This window comes from Leptodactylus fuscus, chromosome 1 (assembly GCF_031893055.1).
Source record: "Leptodactylus fuscus isolate aLepFus1 chromosome 1, aLepFus1.hap2, whole genome shotgun sequence".
Lineage (NCBI taxonomy): Eukaryota > Metazoa > Chordata > Amphibia > Anura > Leptodactylidae > Leptodactylus > Leptodactylus fuscus.
Window position 1 is genome coordinate 83,755,341 of NC_134265.1, and position 20,786 is coordinate 83,776,126.

The following is a 20,786-nucleotide window of genomic DNA, read 5'->3' on the forward strand; positions in this document are numbered from 1 at the left end:
AGCAGACCTTCTTATCCCTTATGAAATTTCTTGAGCCCAAATATTTTATGGCCATTAAAAATCTTGTTCTCAGACTCACCGGTTTTAGTAATACAGACTGGCGCAACTTGTCCACTGGAACATGTGCACATGTTTGGACGGGAGCAGAATCCATCACCACAGCTATTTCTGCAAATTGCTATATAAAGAGAAAAAAAAGTAATATTGAATATAAATATAATATTAAGTTATACATGTAAAACATATCCAATTGGCTCTTCATTTACAGTGAATACTGCTCATAACTTATAGCATCACAGCTTTATAACTTCCTGACAAGACATCATTTTTTGTTGCATTTTTTTTATTCTTTACCTTTTTTTTCTCTATTGAGAACTATTGTTTGTACTGTGTGTTCTGCAGAGAGAGGAAGGTGGGGTAGGGTCACTTCAAACAATTATATCTCAGCATTATAAAATGCTGGCTTACGCACTCTGCACTCTACTGAAAGAGCCCTTACAAAAGTCTCCAATGATCTCCTGACGGCTAAATCTAATGGTGACTTCTCTCTTCTTATTCTTTTGGACCTCCTCAATATGCTTCACTCAGTCGGCCTCAAGGACACTGCGCTCTCCTGGTTTTTCTCTTATCTCTCAGACCGCACTTTCAGTGTATCATTTGAGGGCTCTGTTTCTTCCCCTCTTCACCTTGCCATTAGGGTTCCTCAGGGCTCGCTCCTAGGCCCCCTGTTCTTCTCTCTCTACACAGACCCCGTTGGACAAGCCATAACCAGATTTGGATTCTGGTACCACCTTTATGCTGATGACACCCTTTGTACACATCTTCCCGTGACATTACCCCTGCACTACTGAAGAACACTAAATATCACGTCTTCGCTCTATCTGAAACTGAATCTCTCAAAGACTGAACTACTACTGTTTCCACCATCTAATAGATTTGTCCCTGATATATCCATTGTAGTCTCAAGCCTTACTATAACTCCTAGGCAGTAGGCCCGTTGCCTTGGGGTTGTGTTTGACTCAGACTTTTCCTTCACCCTCCCCCATATCCAATCACTCACATGCTCATGTCATGTCCACATCAAAAACATCTCCAGAATACGCCCTTTCCTTACCAGAGATACATTAAAGACACTTATTGTCTCTCTGATTCATTCTCGCCTCGACTACTGTAACTCCTTACTAATCGGTCTTCCCCTCACTAAACTCTCCCCTCTACAATCTATTCTGAATACAGCGGCCAGGCTCATCTATCAGGCTAGACGCTACAGCGATGCCTCCAGTCTGTGCCAGTCGCTACATTGGCTGCCTATTCATTACAGAATACAATATAAACTTATCACCCTCATCCACAAGGCTCTCCATAATGCCGCACCTTCCTACATTTCCTCCCTCATCTCTGTCTATCACCCAACCCGTGCTCTCCGCTCACTCAATGACCTAAGACTTACATTCTCTATTATCAGAACCTCCCACGCTCGTATACAAGACTTTTCCTGAGTTGCACCACTTCTCTGCAATGCTCTACCCCGGACAATCAGATTAACTCCCAATTTCTAGAGCTTCAAGCGCAAACTAAAGACACATCTCATCAGACAGGCCTATCACAATTCCCAATGTAACCCCTTCCATACTGTAATTAGAATCCCTAAAACAAACCCTCCTCTGGTCATGCTCCCACATTACCCCACATGATAGGATACCGTTTCAGACTAACTTTGTGTATGTGCAGGCGCCAACTTCATGTGAAAGGATACGGCTGATAATGGCTCAGGGGGCATTCACACTTGCGCCTGTGTCCGCCCGCCAGGTCTCCATTCTATTCCCCAGAGAAACTGCACAGGGGACGGCTTCCTGGTGGTCAGCTTAAAAACCCATTCATTTGAATGGGTTTTAAAAGCAAACCACCGGTGTCCATATGCAGCCTCTCTGCGGGGAAACCATGTTTTTTGGTCGGACACAAAGTCCTGCATGTCCAACTTTGTGTCTGGTAAAAAAAAAAAGGTTTCCCCCAAGTAGAGGCTGCATACGGGCACCAGCGGTTTGCTTTTAAAACCCATTCAAATAAATGGGTTTTAAAACTTACTGCCGGGAAGCCGTCCCCTGTGCAGTTTCTCGAATAGTATGGAAGCCCAGAAGGCAGACACGGGCGCAAGTGTGAATGCCCCCTCATACAGTTTTATGTTTGTGTAATGACAGTAACCTCTATCACAAAATTGTCTGACCACTGTATTAGCAATGCTACCTCCGATGCCACCCCTGCCACCTCTTGTGTCACCCCCTCTATCTCATAGTTTGTAAGCTCTTGCGAGCAGGACACTCATTCCTATTGTGTGAAGTATTTCTTTGTAATGTATCTTTTGTCTGTACTTGAACCCTACAAATTGTACAGTGCATCAGAATATGTTGGCGTTATATAAATAAAATGTATTATTATCAGGGGCGTAACTACCGTGGTAGCAGCAGTAGCAGCTGCCACAGGGCCCGGGCCATTAGGGGGCCCGGTGACAGCCGCTACCGCTGCGTTTTTTTTTTTTTTAAAAGTCCGTTACGGGCCCCTATAATAATACTGTGTGTGCAGGGGACACTAGGGGTAAATACTGTGTGTGCAGGGGACACTATGGGGGATAATACTGTGTGCATTGAACACTATAGGGGTTAATACTGTGTGCATTGGACACTATAGGGGTTAATACTGTGTGTGCAGGGGACACTATTGGGGATAATACTGTGTGCAGGGCTTACTAAGGGACATAATAGAGTGCGGAGGAGGGGGTCAGTCGAGGTCTTCGGCATCGGTTTGGGGAGGGGGGGCCCCATGTCAAAAGTTCGCCACGGGGCCCCGCCATTCCTAGTTACGCCACTGATTATTATTATTGTTGTTTGAACTGTGTGGGGTAGGGAGAGGAACATGGGGTAGGGTCACTTTAAACAGTTACTGTATATCTCATCATTATAAAATGTGGAAACTTGCTTCTGTTGTCATATGAAAATATAGATTTTCATCTACCATATAGCTTCACAATTCTATCTGGGCTATCTCCAGAGATATTAGCATGCAAAACACATTTGGGATTGGGAAGTTAGTTGCATTTAAATACAGTAAATCTGACTGTGTTTTCAACTGATGATATCTCCGTCAATAATATAGGTAGAACTGCAACTTCCATCTTACATATGATACCAGAAGTATGTTTGTACTGTAATATCTCTGCCTGTTCAGGTCTCTGCGCCACCCTTTGCTTGCATGCTGCGGCGCAGGAGGCGTGTGCAGTTTGATAACTTGCTTAGAGTTTTTGGTTGCTTTGACTGAACATTGTCCTATTCCTTCACCTTGTTGATTGATTTTCCACCTTCACCTTCATTTCCCTCTGCTCCTCTAAGAGTTAAGTTTTGTTTTGCCCATTTGTGCATTTTATAATGCCCAAGATATTACTGTTTTACCTAACCTTCCCCACCCTCATTTTACCTGCATTACACAAGAGTCCTACCCCCATGTTCTTAGTGAAAGCAGAGCACAATGAAAAATCCAATCCAATGAAAAATCCAATAAAAAAATAAAGAAGTACAGGATTTCTCAGAAAGGAGCCAAAACCTTAATACAATATATTACAAAATATATTAACGAAAGAAATAATGCCATAAAAAGTTGTTTGAATGTTTAGTTACACTTTAAGCATTTTTCTAGGCTAAAAACATAAATGACCTATGTTAGGAATAGGAAGCAATATAAAAGAATGCTGGGTTCCAACACAAGGTTCCCCATTGATCATACTGATCATCAGCTGATACACAGGGACATAAAGCAGACAACTCTGTTCTCCATTTAGTGGCTACCACTCAGTGCTGAACCAATAGGGGATGCAACGTACGAGTCACTTCCATGTTCTGGTCCATGAGAAAGCTCTAAGGCCTTTACCATATAAGACACCAGGCACATGGCATATGGTAGAAAGGAGGCAAAGGAGTTTCAAATTGTGCCTATGGCCCAAATACTGCTAGATTTATCAGTGACAGATATTGTAAGTACTGTGGATATTGTGCAGACTGACTGCTACTGCCTATGGCATTCATAAAATGTGCAAAAAAGTTATATAGTACATGGTTTAATAAGATGGAACCCATGTGAGAATAAGGTCTTATTGCCCTTGTTTAAGCTGTTCTTTGACTATGCCTAGACCTTGCAACCTGAGCATCCTCACATAGAGGAATTTGCCACAGATTTGGAGGTGGATTTTGCCCCTGAATCCATGGGACATTTTGCCCAGGTTATGCCTGCTATTTTTTTTCAATGTGAGGCAGAGTTTACATGGATTCCACAGCTGCCACAGATTCACCGGCTCCAGACTCCCTCCTGATTACGTCCATTCATCTAGTCCTACTCAGTCTCCTAAAGCAGATGCCCTGCATCCACATCCCATTGCAGGTAGCCGGCAACTGAATATGGCATCAAGAAATAAAGAACAATTCCTCTTCATTTTCCACCATTTCAGCTTACCCGTAGTAAGTATAAGGGTTGGAAAAATATTTTGTCATCTATCTGCAAAGTAACATAAATACTGTTTGTTCCTGTTCCTCTAATTTCCTAAAATGTATCACATCATTTTAATTTAGAAATCTATTATAAATCTACAGCTTTCTTATTTCTAGCTTTAACATAATGTAGGCTTTGCCATCGCTAGCACAGTCTACATATAGATTTATTCCTAGTGGTCCCTTAGCGACATGAAAGGTAGAGGAAAGGATTATACTATTAGTCACGTCGGTCTGGAACACATCAAACCATGATGAACCTGTAAATATTGTCAGAGCCAACCTGAGAAATCCATTTTATACCTGATGTGGAATGTTCCATTTTAACCTTGGATAAACAAAGTCTCAATATAACAGATTAAAATCTATGTACAGTTTTTGCTATGGAGATTCAGTTACAGAAATAATTAGGACACATTGTATGTACTTGAAATCACATTATAACTAAACAGTTACAAGAACATATTGTAATGGCATAAATCCAAAGCCAGGGACTCATGGACATAACATCGCTATCTTGTCCTATGAAGCAGGTCACAAAAAACTTAAACGGGTTATCTAGGGACTGTGATTTAACCTTACTTCCCCAGTGAATTTGTGTAAACTGGGCCTGAGGGTTCTGGTCAGGACAGGTTCTGACCCTTGGTGACGCAATTGGAGCCAGCCCCCATTGTCTGGGTCTCTCTGCCTCCTCTTTCCTCCCATAGCTACCTGCGCTATGATAGTGGCTATACTACAGTCAGCCAGCTATCATAACAAAGGTGAAAAGGGGAGAGGAGTAATATTAGATTAGTAGAGGTCTAAAAAGAGACAAAGCTGTAATACTCTGCTCAGCCACTACTAAGTTGACAATGTACAGATATAAAGACCATTGCAAACAATGAGGAGACTACAACACTCTGATGTTCAGTGGCTGAATCATCTAGTAGACTATACAATGCACCATTAGATTTGTATGTGTTACATATCACAATGCAGCAAACATGTAGCGTGTATTTGCAATTCTGACTTTAATAGCTTTGCTGTGCCTACAGCATCCTGAGGTGGTCAGAAGTTACAGAAACAGCCAAACATTGCTGTGTTACTATGTGTGTTGCTATTCCACTTGTCCCATTGTAGCTATGCAAGCAGCATGGTAGAGCAAGCTATACTGCTTCTGTATCACCTGTGTTACACAGACAACATACCGGTAGTATTTTTATGACCTATTTACTTAGATGGGAGTCACGGAACAGCATACCACGGTCATTTTGTTACTTCTTTGTAGCCATGACTTAGAGCCCCAATAACAGGCTGAGATGGAAATATCCTTTTACCTTCACTCATAAATATAACATTGACATTTAACACGTGTTGTGTTAAATGTCAATTTAAAGTTTTTTCTATCATAGTATTCATTGTCAGGTGTTACATCTATACAGTGGCGTAACTACCGCCATAGCAGCAGAGGCAGCTGCCACAGGGCCGGGACATTAGGGGCCCGGTGACAGCCACTGCGTGTTGTTTTTTTTGTTCTTTTTTAGTAGGCCGTTACTGGCTGGAGTTACATATACTATATACTTACCGGGATCGGTAAGTGAAGACGCGGGCCCCTTTTGGACCCCCGAGTATAACGATCGGATGCTGGGGAGAGGTAAGATAACATAAAAAACTGTGTTACTTAGCTCTCCAGGCAGGCTTCGGCCTACTTGCGTCACGTCATATGACCCGCGACGCAGGACCCCGGTCACATGACGTCCGGGAAGATGGCCGACAGAGACGGAGTCATGGGGAGTTGAGAGATAGGTAAGTAACAGTACTTTGTTGTTTGTATCCCTCTGGGTCTCCGATTATTATACTCTGGGGTCTGAAAAGACCCCAGAGTATAATAATTGTTCATGGGTGTCCACAATGGGACATAATACTGTGTACTGGGGCCAGTATGGGGACATAATACTGTGTACTGGGGACACAATACTGTGTACTGGGGCCAGTATGGGGACATAATACTGTGTACTGGGGCCAGTATGGGGACATAATACTGTGTACTGGGGCCACTATGGGGATATAATATTGTGTACTGGGGCCACTATGGGGACATAATACTGTGTACTGGGGCCACTATGGGGATATAATATTGTGTACTGGGGCCACTATGGGGACATAATACTGTGTACTGGGGCCACTATGGGGACATAATACTGTGTTCAGGGGCCAATATGGGATATTATAGTGTGCGCAGAATGCGCGCAGGGGGGGGGGGGGGCGTGGCGGCGTTAGGGATCAGTTGGTCAAGGTCTTCAGCTTCGATCAGGGGGGCCCCCATGTCAAAAGTTCACCACGGGGCCCCCGCCATTCCTAGTTACACCACTGCATGTATATTATATATTACATTTCTATTTTCTCTAATAAGTGACATATAAAACCCAGAATGGGCACCAATTAGATATGCTGATTTCGGTGTGACGGGCAATCTAATAGGTGTATAGAAATGTCCTGATTCAATGTCCCAATACTGAGGAAAGGAAGGATTGGGCTTGTTGGATGTCAGTGACTTATCCACCTCTTTCTATTAAGAATATATGCATGATTGAACTGAATTAATGAACAAGTGTTCATCCATCAGGTATCTAAGGGTTATGGCCAGATTCACCATTGGTCACCTAGATCGGCATAGTTTACAATGCATAGGATTACAAACAAAGACTTTGCTTCCCCTCATAGCATGATATCCATGCTCAATTTATTAAGGCACTGGTGTTTACCTTGGAACAACTTAATATGTCCACCACAGATATTGGAGTAAGGGGGCGTTCACACTACCGTCGGTGTCCGACATGTAGTGTCCGCTCCTAGTGTCCGCTCAAAATCTGTCACGGACACTAGGAGCGGACACTAGATGTGTCCGTGACACCTGTCATTCACTTTAATGGGCATCGGGTGCATTCTTTTGCACTCCGTGCCCGTCCTTCTCTGTCCGCAAGAGAAGATGTCCGACTTCTCAAGCGGACAGAAAAACCCTGCATGCAGGGTTCCTCTGTCCGCTTGAGAAGTCGGACATCTTCTCTTGCGGACAGGAAAAGACGGGCACGGAGTGCAAAAGAACGCACCCGATGCCCATTAAAGTGAATGACAGGTGTCACGGACACATCTAGTGTCCGCTCCTAGTGTCCGTGACAGATTTTGAGCGGACACTAGGAGCGGACACTACATGTCGGACACCGACGGTAGTGTGAACGCTCCCTAACACTTATGTTTAGATTATACTGCAGTGGTAGCTTTTTGTTTTTCATATAGTCACATAAAAAATTTAACTATTGTTAATCAAGGCTAGGTTCACATCTGCATTCAGGTTTCCATTTAGGGGGTTCGCTTGTGTGCCCCCTTTCCGCCCCACAGAAACTCAATCTGCTTAAAAAAGCAGTTACATTTGGAAACCCATGGACCGAATAGACTATAATGGGTCCGCCGGGTTTTCCACCTGAAAAGGGCAAAAAATGAAGAGAGCAAAGCACTGCTTGCAATGAATTTTTCAAGCGGAATGAGGAACGGAATCCCCAGATGGAGATCGGGTGCAAATGTGAACCTAGCCTTACATGAGCATGAGTCTTCTATTCATGGATTCACCCAATCTATTCTACAGTATGTTATCATTATATTCCTATCTTCAGAGTCACATGCCTATGACATAAGTTAACAGCTATTCTGTATAGGAATATCACATCATGCAACTTTTTCCTACGCAATGAAATTGCTCAGTATACAGAAATGTTCTTTTGGGTAGTGGACAGTATATTGCCATTAACCACTTTAGACTCAGCGCAGGAAACACTACAACTAGAGTTTATGTAATTCCAAGGTAAACACCCAGATGGCTCTTCCAGTCATGCTTGACTGTCAAGGGCATCACAGGCCTCAGCTACAGGACTTTTACCCAGAGGAAAATTATTTAGTTCTTTTTTTAAGGTAAATATAATTTTCCAATGTTATGAGATAAATATGCAAGGATGAGTCTCCAGTACGGAAAAACACATCTACTTTATTATCAAAGCATATGAAATCTACAGATAACATGACAACATAACAGGAAACTTATCATATGTGAGTATCAATATCTGAGTTTGAGATTGAACCCATTCTCGACATCCACTGTAATAGTATGTCGGCTGATGAGTATTTAAATATGAGCCTCCGCAGCCACCATAGCCACCAGGTCTCCACTGTATTATACAGCAGAGACCCGGTGCTGACGGCAGAAATCACTGTCTGCCAGTTAGACAGGGAGTCAAAAATAGAAATCAAAAAATGCCTTGAGTAGGAAGGGGTTAAAGGACATGATTTTAGAATAGCAAGCACTATTGAAAAAAGTTATACAATATCAAAGTACCATAACTATATTACCGCCAAGTAATCTGTTTTTATAACGTTACAGCTAACCCCTAGGTTTTCTAAAATAATGTCTGGTGGACGTAAAACTTTATGTTTATTAAAAAAGCTATAAATTCAAGAAGTTGGAATCACTACAAATATAATGTTCATGTTTCCAAAACAAAGTCTAAGTGAAATGATATAAACATCCCCATTTGATTTGGACCTAGTATAATATTTTATTTTCAAATAAATCAGATATGATATGGCCCATAGTATTTATATTTCCCTGGAAGGAGTGGCTCAAAGGCTGCATATCAAAGACGCTTGATACGCTAAATCTTCAGGGCTCAGATCCAGTCCTAAAATAACTTAGCAAAAATTAATATATAAATAAACCGTTTCTATTTCCAAATGAAGTTTAATCCTACATAGTTTACATCAGCCATTGTGAAGGCTTTTTCTCCAAGGGCAGTGTATAGGTAGAACATTATTGTGTGCACCTGCCAAGTACCAACAATAGCCTGTCTGGCTAGTAAAACATGAAGTCTGCTACATGCATCTGGTTCCAAGACTGTTGGCATCTGCAGATAGTATAGACTATCAAGGGCACATGAGTGGAGGCACATGACTGCTATACAGAGCAGCAAAATGTGACATGAGTTCATGATGGTAAGTCATAGAGAAGCTGAAGAGAAGAAGCCTGATACAGTATTTCAAAAAGTTGAGGCGTACAATGGTGTTTGAGCAATACAGGTCAATTTCTAAATTTTGCGAGAATGTACAGCTGACATCTGAAGGTGTAGATGAAGATTATATCTCTTAAGCACTGCAAGGCCAAATTCAGAATATTTAATTCCAAATTTGGGCCACTAACATAGAGCTGGTCTTCCTTTTATTCCCATTCAATTCTCTCCTAAAAAAAGCTTTTTACTAGTAGATTAGTTTTGAAGATTTATATTTAAGGGGGTGCTCACACTATTGTTGCTAATGTCTATTTATGTCTTCCATCATAGGATGACAGCAACGGACATTAAACTATTGCAGAGAATGATCACAGACTGATTCTGTGTTCATGCCCATTGACACTCATGTAAACAACAAGACAGAAACTATCTTTCGTCATGTTTGTTTACTTTTGTAATGGAAGATAAAGTCGTGCGTGCAGGATTAAAGTCAGTGGGAACAGACACAGAATCAGTCGACCGTTTTCTGTGACAGTTTAATGTCCATTGATGTCATCTTATGACGGAATTCAGCAACTGACTTAGTAGTGTGAATGCCCCTAGTGTGGCGATTTACATAAAATATGTTTGGGTAGGGTAAGTCAAGCTCTAACCAAATGAACAATATGTTTTTGATTAGACATTTGGGAGTTTTACCAAAACCGTTGTCACAAAGTTTTAAGCAAAATATTATATAGAAAGTCATTCAATCCTGGACCATTAAAGGGAGTCTGTCACCAGAGCCAAGCATGTAAACCAATCCTCGCAGATAGATAGATTAGGGTCACAAAATCAGTGTTTTCCCTTTGTGAATTGCTATCTCTATTTACAAAATATTGCCTTTTAGGTTAATATATGGTGATGCCATTACTTCACAAAGGCGAACAGTAATGCCTTCAATGCCCCAAAGAGGTAATTTGCATATTGACAAAAAACTTGATATTTCAGTCATGGAGGCATCAATTCACTTAGGGAAAACACTGTTTGATTCAGGTCACGGTAACCTATGTATCTGTGGAGCTAAGTTAATATGTTGGGTTCTGGTGACAGACTCCCTTTAAGATCTCTTTAAAGGGCTCTGCACCAAAGTTAATTATCCTCAATCCATCCTCCCTCATTTACATAGCTTTCCAGATGGTACTACAGGTTTGGGCAGAAAGCATTCCTCTTGGCATCCACCAAAGTCTCAATCACCTGACACACTGTGAGATGTTAGACTATAATCCAACAGAGGTGTGCTTTACAGTACTCTGGCCAACAGCATTGTTTAACAAACTCCGAAGACTTCTGTGCAGCTGCTCAGACATGGAAAACCAATTAATTACATTTCTGAAGAAAAATTATTGTGCTTATTTCTGGCTTTAGGGACAGTTTTGAAAATGTCACAGCCAGTAATGAATTATTTTACAGACTTTATGCTTCAGCACTTGGTAGTCCCATTCTTCATGGTGATCATGGAGGTCCTGCAGTATGTTTTTTTTTTTTTTTTTTATCAATATCAATGGCAGATGTATGCAAGTAGGAAAGGACTGGAACATGCAAACAGTGGTGTCAGTTTAGTCTGTCTGTGTACACATTCTAAATGCTAAAAGTATAAAACACAGCTGTTGGTGCTATAGATCTCTTACTCTTATTTTACTAACAAGAAGCTAGGTTACATATACAGTGGAGCTCTCGCTTTCTCCTTAGCAGATGGGAAGTAAAGGACTGCTGTACTCTCCTCTTAATATCATCATACATGAATGACGTGCAGATTGCTAACAGGAATTTTCACATTGGTAAGAAGATTATGATGGAATAACTACAGGGAAGATTTAAAACTTTCAATATTTAGTTCAAGATTTAAAGAGGACCTATCACCTTCTGGGGCACATGTGGTGTAACACACCACTAGAAAGCCGACAGTGCTCTGAATTCAGCGCACTATCGGCTTTCCCGTTCTGTGCCCCAGATGAAGAGCTATTGGTGCCCGTACCGTAGCTCTTCACTGTCAGAAGGACATTTCTGGTAGTCAGTCAGGAACACCCTTCTTCACAGTAGCGTCTATTGCACTGTACTGTGAGAGGGGGCGTTCCTTACCATCCAGTGATGACACTACTGTGAAGAAGGGCGTTCCTGACTGACTGTCAGAAACGCCCTTCTGACAGTGAAGAGCTACGGTACCGGCACTGATAGCTCTTCACTGGGGGCACAGAATGGGAAAGTCGATAATGTGCTGAATTTAGTGCACTGTAGGCTTTCTAGAGTTGTATTACACCGAATGTGCCCCAGGAGGTGAAAGGTCTTCTTTAAGAATACTAAGAATTTATTAAGAATTCGGAGGACAGAAACATTATTACTGTCTTAATAGCTCATGACAGTGTATTCTGTCATGAAATTAAGTGATCCCTCTGTAAGGCCTGTTTCACATCTATATCTGCATTCAGGTCATTCCGTTTCCCTCTCTGCATGAAAAATGTGGAGAGAAAAGTTGTGTAAGCAGTACCTTTTTCTCCGCACTCTTTGTGCGGAAACAGAGCAGAAACCACACAGACCCCATTATAGTCTACGGGGTCCACCAGTTTCCTAAGGTAACCGCTTTGTTATGTGGATTAGGTTTCCATTTGGGGGTTCCCAAGCGGACTCCCGAACCGAAAAACATGCACAGATATGAACCAGGCCTAACAATAACCATTCTTTGGAAAATAACAGATGGGTCAAATAAATTCATAATTTTGAAGCTGAAGTGTTATATCTTGGGGTATGTTCAATGCATTATGACCATTCAGCCATAGTGAATCATAGAATAAAATGCAACATATGTTTCTCTTGCAATTTTTATATATCCCCCTTTGTGCAGCCATTTATTTGGAACTTGGCTAACATAATATAGTCTACCAATGATATCATGATGCAGTGTAAAATACTTCTCAATGTATAGAGATTTATAGTATGTAAACTGATTTCAATTTAGAGAACAGTATGATGAAATGATGCCATGCAGCTTACATTGCTTATGTCATACAGACTTATTTGATACCAAAACAGAATTAAGGCATTTTAAATAATAATAAAAAATCGTCATGCAAAAAAGATTTGCTTAAAGAAGTGACACACTTACGGACTATACACTGGTTTCCTCCAGGAAGCGTTTTCCACCCAGGGCAACAGTAAGAGTGAAATCTAGATCCACATACATTTGGCCTTTTGAGAATAACAATAGTAAAAAATATGAGTTTCAGAATACCAATGGATTCACAAACATAGAGATTACTAAAAAAAAAAGACTAATACATTGTCATTGCAAGAATATGTTGGTTGCATATATAAGCAAAACTCAAACCTTGGCAATTGAACAATTTTTGAGCCCACCCTCATCGTACTTCTTACTTTTTGGTGGTTGGTCAATAGCGTAGAATGTCAGGCTTTCCCTAAATGATTAATGTTCCCAGAGACTCCATATGGTTCCCAGAACCATTACTTAGGGCCTGCATCGTGCCAGTAGAAAAAGAGGAAGTCACACTATTCCAGGAAATGCTAGCTCTACAGGGTTCAACAATGTCTGCAGGACTCACAGACCCCTCATAGCCTATACTTTCTGTAGGCTTCAGCATGGTTCCCAATAGGCTATGGACTGTCCTTGCCAACAGCATAGATATGGGTACTGAATGAAAGCTTGTCTTGGATATTGCTAAAGTCTCCTTAAAGTGTCTTCGAATTGTAGGGCTACATAACAAATTTTGTCCATAGCCATAACAGGAAGTTACAGTCTACAGCATTATGTCAGTATTTGTAAAACCAATAGGTGTAAAGAGCTACAGAACGCCATGTTGAATTCACATTGTCCTCATATTTTTCTTTAATTTCTTTGACTTTCAGGAGCTCTTTTGGCATTATATGTGATGCTAACACTAGAATATTATCTTGTCTTGTCGTTGTATGTTGCCATATGACTGATAAATACATTAAATTGTGATCAAAATGGCGCAAATATCTTTACAGGCCAGTGGTTTAGGGTTTGTTTGTGCTTAAACTAAGTCTCTAAGTATCCATATTGGCAGCCATTTCTAAATTTTAATACATTCTGTTAAATATGCTGGAAAACCAACATGGCTTCTATTACAGGATTTGTGTCCAAGCTTTTCTAAATTCTCAATAAGACAAATCTGCTCAGTTATGTATCAAGATGAAATCACAGCTTGGCACTGTAGATATACAATATGTTTATTTACTCATGTGAATCCATGTAGCAGATTATTGATACATAAGTTCTGATATGTGGGTAACTAAACATGCCATGTCCATACAGTGGAAGGTCCCAACATTTAAGGTTGGGAACAATATTGAGCCACAGTAGGTCATACTTAGAGATGAGTGAGTAGTGTTCGATCGAGTAGGTGTTCGATCGAATACTACGGTATTCGAAATACTCATACTCGATCGAACACTACTAGCTGTTCGAAGTTTAAGGTTCGATGCCGAACCAGCGTTGATTGGCAGAATGCTATATATTCTGTCAATCAATGCTGGTTCTTCTCTTACCTTTAGAAGTCTTCTCCGTGCAGCGTCCCCGCGGGGTCTTCCGGCTGGAATTCACTCTGCCCGGCCCGACGCCTGAGCAGAGCCGACTGCGCATGCGCGGGTATGCCCTCGCATGCGCAGTCGGCTCTGCTCAGGCGTCGGGCCGGGCAGAGCCAACTGCGCATGCGCAGTCGGCTCTGCCTAGGCCCGATGCCTAGGCTGAGTGAATTCCAGACGGAAGACGCCGCGGGGGCGCTGCGCCGGGAGAAGACTTCAAGGAGAATCCAGTCTGACCGTCACTCATGGACTTGATAAGTATAATTTTATCGAATTTTGCGTACCCCTGAAACGAGCATTATCACCCATAGACTATAATGGGGTTCGAAATCTGTTCGAACAGTCAAACAGTGTGCGGCCGTTCGAATCGGTTTTCAAACCTCGGACATTTTAGTGTTCGCTTATCTCTAGTCATACTGTAAATTCTTGAAGCAGAACTTTTTGGAGTTTACTTATATGGCCATGTGACCAAATCTGTACTGGAATTTTTTAATTGGAAAAACCACATACAATTCTTATAATAAAATAATTAACTTCTGTAGGTTTTACCATGTTCACATATACATGACAGAAACATCTCTTCTGCTAAATATACAAGTATATAAGCATAAAAAAGAAATGCTTAGAAAGTAACAAATATGAAACTATTGTCAATAATAATACCAGGAAAAAGGAAACCAGAACTGTATTTGCTACTTATTTAGATCCTGCTGCCTAGATTTCTGTTTTCTTTGCCAGTAGAAATCCTGCAGCATTTCCAAAATAAGCAAAGTCCGAGTCAAGTTCATTCATAAAACACAAATAGCTCTTGCAGATTTAGGGCACTGAAAGCAGAGGAATAGCTGAAAGTTCCACCGACATAGTAATTAGAGGCTTCGAGAATCCCCTAGTGTTCAGATAATGAATGTAATAAATGCTCCAAAACCCTAAAAGTTTACTACCCATATCTTACAGTAATTTAGGGTCACTTATGGAATGTATACATTATCTTCAATAGCACATAGTGAAATGAAAGTTATACAACACCAGTGCATTAGAGCCAATTGATGAAAGCTTAGATAAGAGAGAGCCACTAAGGAAGGAAGTTTTGAGATGGAAAGATGATCTATATGCAGGTCATTTACATAGGAGGTGATTCATTTTCACTGCTTTGTATATAGATGGTATGATTAGCAAATATAAGGGTTTTAAGTTAGATTAACTCTTCATGGGACAAAAACCTGAAGCCAAACAAAGGATATTTTCCAGTAAGGTAGCTGTAATGGGTTAAATTCTACCCAGAGTCAGGGGTATTTCTACCAACCACAGTTGACTTGCACACATTATGCAAGACTGTCTGGTCTCCAGATCCCTCATCATTTGTAGGATTGCAGCTAGTTAACAACAAAAAAGTAAAACATGCTGTACACAAAAATATCTTGCACACATAAAGGTAACTGGTTTATTCTAATCGTTTGTCAAATTGATATATTAATACCCTGCAATAGTAGGTGCAAAGACGTACAGACTAATTTTAATCCACCACTAGATCAAATTCACTTGGAGATTACAAGCATGTGTTTATACTACATAACCCCTTAGTAGGCAATGTGCCACACGCAACAACTTATTCTTAAGGTTAACTCAGTGATTGGATGGAAAACAATGGGAAAAAAAACGTATAGTATAGCCTTTCTGGATGCCACAGTTCAATTTCTATAAGTACTGTTAGGATTAAGGTGTTACTTGGAACATCTGTAATGAAGGTTTGCAGATCACACAATGCAGTGAACGTACTGTTAGTAGCCAGATGGGTTATTACAGAGCTGGACTTTTTTGTGCCTGGGGCAAAGGATAAGTTTGACGCCCTAACTCTTTACTCTGACCAAGACAAAGTGGTATATTGGTGCCCCATCTGGCATTCAGCACATGCTCCTGTTGCCCCCCTCTGCTATGTCCCTAGCCATGTATAGGGGAACTGTATTTTTGCACTTTTAAAGGAGCATTTATCATTATAACATTGGATTGGGAGATTTATCACAATGCCTTTCCCTAATAGTAGTACAATTAGAATTGTGCCAAACTGGAGCTTCCAAAAGTTCAAGAAGCAGACAAAACAAGAAATATTGAATATCATAATACCAAAGCCTTGATAACATATTGTGTTTGATGTGTGATAGCTGCAATAATATTAATCATCATCATTTTGTCTATGGAATATTATCTGATTGATAATACACATAATTACACTTTATATATTCAATAGTCACTACCTACCCGTGCAGAGAATACTGGGATCCCTTCCTTCGGGTCCTACTAACAACAGTAGACCCGTCCTTTGCATCCTGTGTTCCAAGTCTGGATTCTGCATTAAAAGATTGTTGACCAGCAGAGCATCCCAAAAGCACAAGAAAGTAGCCCAGTAGAAGCACAGCCCTCCTTTTTGACCTTAGCATCATATATTGATGCTGGATGTCAAACATAGCAATTCAGGACAAAAGGAATCCACTTCTAAGTTGGAAGGTGAAAAGTTGCTTAAAATTCACATCCAGAATGCAACTAATCCTTGTGTTAAAAAACGAAGTACAAAATATACTACAGTGGCACCCCAGGTGGCATAAGGTATATAGTATAATATTGAGAAGTTGGTGGGTTCATAAATAATAGATACTCAATCCTAAGTAAATCAGTGCTTCAAAGAAGTGATTCTTGCACTGTGGTTGAAACCAGGAAAAAAGAGCATCAAAAGTGAAAAGCTGTAGAAGAAAGCAATCTCTGTGCTGGAGAGTGCAGGCTTGTCCCCATACTCAGTGTGTGTGAGAAGCAGGATTAGGATGAGAGTGCTGAGGGCCAGGGGTTTATGAGGCGGCTGCCTGTCAGTGGGGAGGAAACCACAGAACCAGTCACACACACGTGAAGGGTAAGGGGAGGAGGAGGGAGAAAATGGGATGGAGAAAAAGAGAGCAGAAAGAAACTGAAGAGGGGGCTTTCTTGTATTAACCTGTTGGTGATCACTAGCTTTTCAAACTAGTACAGTACCTTGTATTTTGTAGCACTTTCCTAACACTTATACATAGAGTATGTGCTTTCTAATAACAGATGACCCTTTTCCTTTAAGAATAGTTAGCATGTGGCTAGACTATACGATAAAACCACAGTATTTCACAGAAAACAGGTGGAATGAGGTTGTGGTAGAACCGTGGTAGTAAATGTAAGGTGTTATGACCTACTTCAGGAACATTGCACTACTTTCAAGTAAGACTCTTACCTAAGTGCCCTGTGAGTCACAGAGGGGGTCTTCTCTCTACCAATATAGGATCCACAGCTAGGATTTGGTGCATTGGATGCCTACAGCTCCAACTCCACAATGATCATGCAACACAGGTCTGAGTGGTGATTATTTTTAATTTCACTTAATTAAAGCTCCACAGAATAGTAGATCTTGAACAATCTCTATACAGTAGACTTTTGGCAAATGTGGGAATGAACATCTTACAGTCTCAAAAAGCATGTCCTCGGCTAGACAAGTGACACCCTGGGAGGATGTAGAGCAAGGGGGCAGGGGCAAGGGACAGGCAAAAGGAGGAAACACTTGTACAAGTACTAACAATAAGAATGTGGTTGGGAACAGCAACACTACAGATGTTAGTGGCACCGCCAGCATCTGCAGGATTGTTGCACCTCCTGAGAATTTAAGATGAAGTTTTTGATTACTTGGCTTGCTCATCTCACTCACAGGAGGATATTGCATCAAAGGTGGAAATTATGAGGGTGTGCAGGAATTCCAAAGTCATAATGTGTCTTAAAAAAGCAAGGAAGACCATGACATTGCTGATGATGATGATGATTGTTTATTTATGTAGCACCATTAATTCCTTGGTGCTTTACATTTGGGGGTTTACATACAATACACAAAATATACAGGTAGATATAATACTAACAGTGACCGACTGGCACGGTGGGGTAGAGGGCCCTGCTCGCAAGGGCTTACAATCTATGGGGGAAGGGGGTAGAGACAGAAGAAGAGGGGGAGACTGTACAGATGGTGGTATGGTGATAGTGTTATTGGAGATTGTAGGCCTTCCTGAATAGGTGAGTCTTCAGGGTCTTCTTAAATCCTGTGATTGTGGGGATCAGTCTTATGTGTCTTGGTAAGGAGTTCCAGAGTATGGGGGATGCATGGGAGAAATCTTGGAGGTGGTTGTGTGAGGAGCGAATGAGAGAAGAGCGGAGTAGGAGGTCATTGGAGGATCTGAGGTTACATGTTGTGGCAACTAGGTTAGGGGGACAAGATGACATCAAATGAAGAGGGTGGTAAAAGTGTTTATAGTAATGATCCCAACCAATGTGCACAGCATCCAAAAAGCCTGCCCAAGGCAGACCTAGAAAAAGCTTGTGGATGGGGGTGGTGGCACTGCTGTGGTAGTGGCAGGTTTCTGCTGCTAGTGTTGTCCGCAGCAACTGTGCAAGATTTGCAAGCAGAAACATAGCCATGTCTGTGCTGGAACAGATGTATGAATTACATTTAATTTACAATTAATGAGCCTGGCTCAGAGGAGCCACACAATGGAGGAGCTGCTTAGTTGTATCATGCAGCAAGTATCCCATTGGATGGCTCCTTGCCAACTCCAACTGGGCAGTATTGCAAGCAACAGTAGCACCAATATTGTTTCTGTTCTACAGTTAGGTTGAGTAACACATTGTCCTTAAATGGCGCATGTGCTTAAGGTGGTCTGCCACTTTATTAACCTTTAGGGTAAGTTCACACGGAGGAATTTGGCGTGTAATTTGGCGCGTCATTTTACGCGCGTCAAATGACGTCCCCATTGACTTTCATGTAATTGACATTGCGTAGGCTTAGACGCGCGTATCGAGCGCGCGTGAATAAATACACGTGTGTTTTCTACGCGTGTACTATTCTGCGCGCGTATTATAACGCGTGTATTTTTCACGACGCGTAAAAATACGGCGAAGTTCTATGAGGGTTAACGTGCCGTTAACGGACGCGTTTGGAGCCGCGTATACGGGTGTGTAAACGTAGCGTGTATATTAAAATACGCGCGTAATTATACGGAACGCGTAAAACCGCCCATATTCATGGTCACAGCCCACAAGGGCTGGGCCGTGGGTGGACCCCAAACCCAGCAGCCATTTTAAATAACTACTGCATCATCAGCATCCACACTCCATTTCACTCTGTGCATGGAGCAGGGAGCCAGGAGACATTCTCCATGTAAGTATTGCCTACATATCTTTTTAAACCCTCAGAAAACTTCATTTTAATCACTATTTCTTACTTGTTAGCCAAATCCCCTTAATATTTTTTTTCAAACTTCATTTTTAGCCAGCCAAAAACACAGCCAGATTGGTGAAATACCAACATACAGCCAGACGGTCTACAACCTGCCAGACACATATCACTCTGATCTAATCTGCACCACCTACAAAACAAATGTAAGTATATTTTTTTTCCTTCATTTCATGTCTGTTTTTTTCTGTGTTTCGGATTAAAGATAAAGTTGTGCTTTAATGGAAATGTGTATGTATAACGTATGTCTGTTTTGGGGACACACATGCTGTGTTTTATTGACCCTTAATACACTCTTTATATACAGATAGCATAGCAGCTCACCCCAACATTGTCCGCCATTTTAAAACATCTTTCATTTTGTCTTGTCCTTTACACACAGCAGAATATCTTACACATTTCTACATAATAGCAGATACTGTGCCAGCCACTAAGCTGCCAAGCTGCCAGCAACCCAGTGGGTAACTTGAGGAGGACCCAAAAAAAAATACGAAATGTAAGTATGAAGTAAGCTGAGTTTAACCTTTTTCTGGGGGGTTTGTGTAGAATTTCTATTCAAATACAAGGTTTCTAGGATTGCCTTAAAAGCTAGCAGCCTGGATCCGGATCACTAGCATATGTGTTTTTATGGAGCACAGATACCATACTGTGTTTTTGGTGTAACACATGCTTTTATACATACATAGCATAGCATCTCATACTAATCTAATCGTGGCAACCATGATTATTTTGTACTTCTTTAATTTTGATCTTACAGATGTAATAATTTTTATTTTTTTTTTCCATTTAGCCAAATCATGTCCGGACGTGGCAAAACCCCCACACCCAAAAAAAGTGATCCCAAATATCACCGGATGGACATTAATGTTCCCCGCCTCATAGAATTAGTAAGTGCATGCTACAGATGCTGCCCAAAATATCATAATAATAGTATTTTTAAAAGCTGCATGTTTTTATGTCAGATAATGTTTTTATGTGAAAAATTCAAAGTTCGTGGATAAAGTAGTTTAAACTTAGGCCGCACCATCCATTTTTTTTTTGTTTCCTGTAGCAAATTCTCACATGTGGGCCATATTTATTGTAGTTAACATTGACTGTTTTTTGGACAAGGAGCCCCACAAACAACACTACAAAAAACTTTCAATTCTGCTGTCTACTTTTGGGATATTGATATCTCTGTAATCTTTCCCTTCTAAACCATGCAGGTTCATTTGAAGCCCAATCTGTGGGCAAAAGGCGATGCCCTATATGCAGATCGTCATGCACATGAGGCCAGTTGGATCTCCATATGTCAGGAATTATTGCACCCTCACTGGGCAACCTTTGGGCGCAGCCAAA

At 41.1% G+C, this 20,786-nt stretch overlaps 1 protein-coding gene across 1 annotated transcript in view; it reads right to left on the bottom strand.

Annotated features, from left to right (window-relative positions):
- Window positions 1–16,989, bottom strand: part of FBN2 (fibrillin 2) — a 213,084-nt gene extending 196,095 nt beyond the window's left edge. Inside the window, exons 1-3 of the mRNA XM_075272282.1 lie at window positions 16,418–16,989; window positions 12,705–12,787; window positions 80–178 (exon numbers count right to left, since the gene is read on the bottom strand). Of these exons, the coding sequence (XP_075128383.1) occupies window positions 80–178; window positions 12,705–12,787; window positions 16,418–16,623 (388 nt within the window). The 5' untranslated portion in view covers window positions 16,624–16,989. The remainder of the gene's footprint in view (window positions 1–79; window positions 179–12,704; window positions 12,788–16,417) is intronic.
- Between the last annotated feature and the right edge of the window lie 3,797 nt (window positions 16,990–20,786).